Source organism: Rhipicephalus sanguineus, chromosome 11, assembly GCF_013339695.2.
Source record: "Rhipicephalus sanguineus isolate Rsan-2018 chromosome 11, BIME_Rsan_1.4, whole genome shotgun sequence".
NCBI lineage: Eukaryota > Metazoa > Arthropoda > Arachnida > Ixodida > Ixodidae > Rhipicephalus > Rhipicephalus sanguineus.
The window spans coordinates 139,960,833-139,966,832 of NC_051186.1; the positions used below are offsets into that span (position 1 = coordinate 139,960,833).

At 50.4% G+C, this 6,000-nt stretch overlaps 2 protein-coding genes across 2 annotated transcripts; both read right to left on the reverse strand.

Annotated features, from left to right (window-relative positions):
- Positions 1-1,251: 1,251 nt before the first annotated feature.
- On the reverse strand, positions 1,252-2,250 carry LOC119374808 (uncharacterized protein K02A2.6-like). The gene has a single exon (XM_037644994.2). The coding sequence runs from the start codon at positions 2,248-2,250 to the stop codon at positions 1,282-1,284; it is 969 nt and encodes a 322-aa protein (XP_037500922.1). The 3' UTR covers positions 1,252-1,281.
- A 998-nt stretch (positions 2,251-3,248) lies between these two features.
- Positions 3,249-4,571, reverse strand: LOC119375460 (uncharacterized protein K02A2.6-like). The gene has a single exon (XM_037645636.1). It carries the CDS (start codon positions 4,569-4,571, stop codon positions 3,249-3,251), a length of 1,323 nt encoding a protein of 440 aa, XP_037501564.1.
- Positions 4,572-6,000: the final 1,429 nt, after the last annotated feature.

The following is a 6,000-nucleotide window of genomic DNA, read 5'->3' on the forward strand; positions in this document are numbered from 1 at the left end:
CATGCCATGATAATTAGCTCAAATACATTACCTACGTTTTTGGTGACCTCGTGTGGCTGTGAACACCAATATGTAAATGTGGCTTGTGTCAAAAGCTACTTGCGGACGATGCCTGACTGCTGTTCATCCCTGATCGTCTAAGCTAACTACAAATTTGCACTCCTTACTTCAAGTGGCCAGTGCCCATCAAAGACTGAGGTGATGCATGTTGCCTGTCTGAAGCCCTTCACACGAAGGCATCAAGAGTGAATCACGAGGAGGGCTTCGTGTGGGAGAGTAGAAATATTAAAGCGTGTTGATCACAATAGAAAACAAAAAAAGTTCTGAGACAGGAGGAAGGCAACGGTGTTGTTCCCATGATTGGTAGTCTTTGTGTTTTAGTACTTGCTTACTTATTCTAAACACCTGAACCTCTCAGAAACATGTAATAATATACATAACGCTGTATAATTAGAAATTACTAATGCTTACCTTATTTGTGTGCATTGAATTTTCTACCCCCTTCTGCGATGCCCTCGAGCCGTGGAGGTAATACGAAAAAAACATTTGGCATAAATATACTCTTGCACATATTTACTGTGACTAAAGTCACCCTTAACACTGTTAAGCATTTAGTCTTCTTTTTTTGTACCATCTGCTTGTGATATAATTTTTATTTTATTGATCATTCTTGTCACCTCACAAGTGTGCCAAAACTAAGGTTACTGTATTTGCAAGGGAGTCATAGTCTTTATCACAACAACCCAGCCTGTGTGTGGCCATATATATATATATATATAATGTTAGTATCTAGTGTTCTCTCTTCGGTATTTGGTGCTACAGTGCCTGCAAACAAACTGACAGATTGTTTTTTTTTTGTCTACCGTGGTGCAACAGAAACTTTTGTTAACATTGTCAGCCGCTAGGTTGGTGGCTGATAATCTCTGCTCTTGCCTCAGTATATAAAGCTTTAGCATCACGAACAAGACTGATTTTCATCATGGTCCATCAGTGAGCTCTCACTTTATGTTCGACATAATTTCGTATCTGATGCTGTATCGTCACACTGTGTTTAGTTGGAAGCCACTGTGTTCACAGCAGAGTACCATCACTTCAGTGATGCAGCTGTGTGAAAAGAGCCACCCACATGTTATCCTCTGTGAAGTAACGGAACGTAGCCGGCAGAAGGGGCAGAACGAAAGACGGTTTATTGCTCGGTGTTACTGGCTTTATAAACAGAAAAGGTCACATGGGTAGTCCTGATAAGCAAGAGTACGACACGTGCAAATAGTACTGCTCTTGTTATACATCAGTACGCGTGCTTGATGACACTGCATCCCTTCCCCCTAAGCTAGAGTAAGCGAGACGATCCGGTCGTTTCCGCTGGCGAGTCGAACGCCGTAGTGGTTGTTGGTCTTCGGCTTGAGAGTTGACTTCTCGTACGCCCGTATCTTTACGAGCGTCTGCCTCCTTGGAAGTACACTGAGCTTCGTCGTTGACTTGAATGGGCTTGCTAGGTGATGACCCTGAGTCGAGCCGTGGCCGGAGTTGATCTACGTGGCGCCGCTGCGGTCCCTCCGGTGTTTCTAGTGTAACCATGCGTGCTCCGGTCGTGGACACTACTGTCGCCGGCATCCATCTCTGACCAGACTGGTACTGGCGCGACCATACACGCCTTCCTGGTGGGAACCGCGTTTGGGCTTTTGCTTGTGCTTGCACAGGTTCGCCAGAACCATCATTTTCGGCCACCTTTTTGTCTGTGAGCGAAGCCGTCAGCCTGGTTCGGGGACGAAAGCCCAACAGCAGTTCTGCTGGCGATTTTCCTCCTTCCAAAGGGGTCGTTCTGTAACGTAATAAGAACTTCATCAGTCGTTCTTGCAACGTACCTGTCGGATTCTTTCGAAGCCCTTCCTTTATGGTCCGCACGGCCCGTTCCGCCAACCCATTTGACTGCGGATAGTATGGGGCTGTTCTCACGTGTTTCACGTGGCTTTCCTGCAAGAAACTCGACATGGTGGCACTTGAAAACTGTGGTCCGTTATCCGATACTAAGCAGTACGGGAGGCCAAAACGTGCGAAAATACCTTGAAGTACGTGAATGGTGGTCTCCGCCGTGGCGGTCTTCAAAGGTATGGCCTCAATCCATTTAGTCTCGGCGTCCACCAACACAAAAACTTGGTAGCCATTGATGGGGCCCGCAAAATCCATGTGCAACCTGTACCATGGTTTGTTGCTCGTCGGCCAAGGAGACGGAACTTCTGCGGCAGGCATGGGCCACTGAGGGCAACTTTGAACCAACCGTTCGATGTCCCTGTCTAATCCGGGACACCAAAAATATGCACGCGCTGTGCGCTTCATCGCGCTGATACCGGGGTGACTGTCGTGCAGTTCGCTTAACATGCATCGTCGCGCCCCATCAGGCAACACTACTCGATGGCCCCAATAAATCAGATCATGACTGGCCGCGAGCTCGTCACGGCGCGAAAAGTACGGCATAAAGTGTTGCTGTTCCGCAGATAAGCGCCGTGGCCAGCCGCGCGTCATCCATACCCTGATCTGATGAAGCGTATTGTCCGTGCGGCTCAGGTCTGCTAATTGCTGAGCGGAAAGGGCCATGGAATTTAGGCCCCGTGTGTAGAGCACGTATTCCATGGGTTCTTGCCCTCCTCGATCCTCCAAGCACGGCAATGGTAGACGACTGAGAGCGTCTGCGTTAGCATTTAGCTGTCCTTGGCGGTACTCGAGGTCATATTGGTAAGCCGAGAGTAGCAATGCCCACCGTTGAATTCTTGCTGCTGCCATATGCGGAATCGGCCTCTCCGGATGAAACAGTCCCGTCAATGGCTTGTGATCTGTCACCAGAGTAAAATGCTTCGCCAACAGGTAATCTCGGAACTTGATAACGCCGAACACCAAGGCCAACGCTTCCTTCTCCAATTGAGAATAATTTCGCTCAGCAGCTGTCAGGGTTCTCGAGCGGAAAGATATGGGGTAATCTCGGTTCCCAATTCGGTGTGACAGCACCGCGCCGACCCCAACCGGTGACGCATCGCATTCAAGCCGCAATGGCTTTCCGGGGTCGTAGTGTACGAGAAGTTCCGCTTCCACCATAGCGCGCTTGGCTGCCTTGAAGGCTTCCTCGTGTTCGGCTCTCCATTGCCATCGCGCTGCTTTAGCCAGCAGCCGATAGAGTGGATCCAGCGTGGTGGCAAGGTTAGGCAAAAACTTGACGTAATAAGTGATCAGTCCCAAAAATGATTTCAGCTGGCTCACCGTCTCTGGTCTTGGTGCAGCGGTGATGGCTTCCATATTGTCGGGGGGGGGGGGGGGTGGAGACCCGTTGCGTCGATCTTGTGGCCCAAGAACGATACTTGCTTCCCGCGGAACCTGCATTTGTCAAGGTTCAACTTGAGTCCATTGTCCCGTAGCCGCTCAAAGACTCGCCGCAGAGTGGAGTCGTCGTTCTGCTTTTCGGCTATGATGATGTCATCCAAGTATACCTTGACGCGAGGCAGGCCTTGCAGAATGGACTCGAGGCGGCGCTGGAACAAAGCCGGAGCAGATGCGATGCCGAAAGCGAGGCGGTTGTATGCAAACAACCCCTTGTGTGTGTTCAACACAGCCATTTTTCGTGCCTCGTCGTCCAGTGGAAGTTGATTATATGCGTGCCGCAAATCCAAAGTGGTGAACACCTCTCCCCCATACAGAGATGCGAATATGTCCTCAATTTTCGGCAACGGGTATTGTTCCAAATGTGTTGCCGGATTCACGGTCAATTTGAAGTCCCCGCACAGCCTGATATCCCCGTTACGTTTCACTACGGGCACGACGGGCGTAGCCCACTCTGAAACTCGCACTGGTGAAAGCACTCCTTCCCGTACTTGGCGGTCGATTTCTGCCGACACCTTATCCCGAAGCGCAAATGGCACTGGTCGAGCCTTGCAAAAGCGTGGTACAGCAGCGTCTTTTTTGTGTAGCTTCACAGGCGGCCCCTCGCAACAACCCAACCTCTCTTCGAAAATTTCCGGAAATTCCGCCACCAGTCGCGCCGTGGCTGCGTCACATCGAAGCACATTTACGTTGTCCGGCGCACATTCTTCCAGTAGCGCCATGCCAGCATTCCGGAAGGCTTGGATGGTGTTCCGGCCGCACAGCAGAGGCCCATCGCAATCCACTACAACTAGCGAGCTCTCCACTTCCGTGTTACCGCATTTGACTTTCATGGCCACTCGGCCAAGGACCGGCAGCGGCCCCAGGAAGCACGTCAGGCGTAGTGAAGTCTTCTCCAGTGTCGGCCACAGTTCACGGTGTTTCTCGAATACCCTCTTTGGAATTACGCTGATAGTAGACCCCGTATCCACCAGCATGCGCAGTTTCCGGCCCTCCCAGATGAAATCCCTTTCGAATGGCCGAACGAATTCGTTGCTACTGTAGCTGTGAGCCACCAAAGCGTAGAGCATTTCTTCTTCACTGCCGTCTAGCTCCTTCACAGCGTAAGTTCCCGAGGGGTTACCGTGACCGCTGGAGCACCTTCTCGCCAGGTGTCCCTTCCTGCCGCACTTGTGGCACGTCGCTTTCTTGTGCCTGCACATTTCCGAAGCATGGTTCGAGCCACATCTCCAGCATTGAGTAGACTCGGTCATGGATGCGTACCCTTGTCCGGATTTCTGCGGATTCATCCTGTGCCTCTGTACAAAATTGGCGACACCGTTGTCGTTGAAGCTCCTCTCTTGCATAACCCGCACATTCGTTTCCGCTGTTTCGGCCGCTAGAGCAAAAGCCTCTGCCTCAGCCAAATTCAACTTCCTTTGCGACAACATGTGTCGTCGAGCTTGTTCGTCACGGATTCCGCAGAGAATCCGATCCCGCAACATGCGGTCCAAAAACTTCTCGAAATTGCAATCCTTTGCGAGACGTCTCAGGTCAGTGATATAGTCCCGTACCTTTTCGCCTTCTGCTTGATTCCGCATGAAAAAGGCGTAGCTCGCTGCAATCTCATTAGCTTGTGGATCGAAGTGGTTGTCCAGCAGCTGTACGACGGCGTCATAGCTAAGGCTGTTCACCGATTCTGGCTGGCACTGCCCCTGAAGCACGCGAACAACGCTGTCACTTAGTGCCGATACCAGAAGCGCACGCCGTTTTCCTGGATCAGTGATGCCATGGCCCTCAAAAAAGGCCTCCAAACGGACACGGTAAGTGCTCCAGCTACTGGTCGTGTCGTCGTACTCGGGTGGCCTGGCTGTCATCGTGCCACTATCCCATCTTCGTCGCCACTGAAGTAACGGAACGTAGCCGGCAGAAGGGGCAGAACGAAAGACGGTTTATTGCTCGGTGTTACTGGCTTTATAAACAGAAAAGGTCACATGGCTAGTCCTGATAAGCAAGAGTACGACACGTGCAAATAGTACTGCTCTTGTTATACATCAGTACGCGTGCTTGATGACACTGCACTCTGTGTCTCGTATGTTGTCAACACTAGCTTTTTTTTCCCTGGCTCATATAACAACTACCTCATTTCTCTCTGATTTTGCTTATGTTACCACGGTCTTCTGCAAGTTATACAATCGCAGTAGTACGTATAACGATCGCTTCACAAAGTTAGCAAAACTACGGGAGATGTCACGAACGGTCACAGCAATGCCAAGTTGCAAGGCAGTTTATTTTAAAACATGAAATACACAGTGATTGAACAACATTGCACATTTTTGGACCGGTCTCGCTGCAGGTAAAAAGCTGATTTGGTGCTCCAATGAACACTTAATCGTTAGAAATATCAGGTGCAATCGTTATGCATCGAACGCGCAGCAGTCGGTAGCCTCGAAACTGTTCAAAACACGAACGGCAACGTAGGGCCGTACCTGCAACAGGTAAATAAGCCGAACGGGCTAAAACTTGACATGCTTTAAACACGCGTGACGTACATGCTGCGGAGGTTATGGGAAAAAGCGAGCTTTGATATTAGCGAAGCTGTGGAACCCTATGCGGCATATACATAGAGGCAAACAAACGTTCGGCCTCGGC

What these genes read in the sequence shown, in the direction of transcription:
- LOC119374808 (XM_037644994.2), bottom strand. Translation starts at nt 2,250, where the DNA reads ATGCCTGCCGCAGAAGTTCCGTCTCCTTGGCCGACGAGCAACAAACCA.
- LOC119375460 (XM_037645636.1), bottom strand. Translation starts at nt 4,571, where the DNA reads ATGTGCAGGCACAAGAAAGCGACGTGCCACAAGTGCGGCAGGAAGGGA.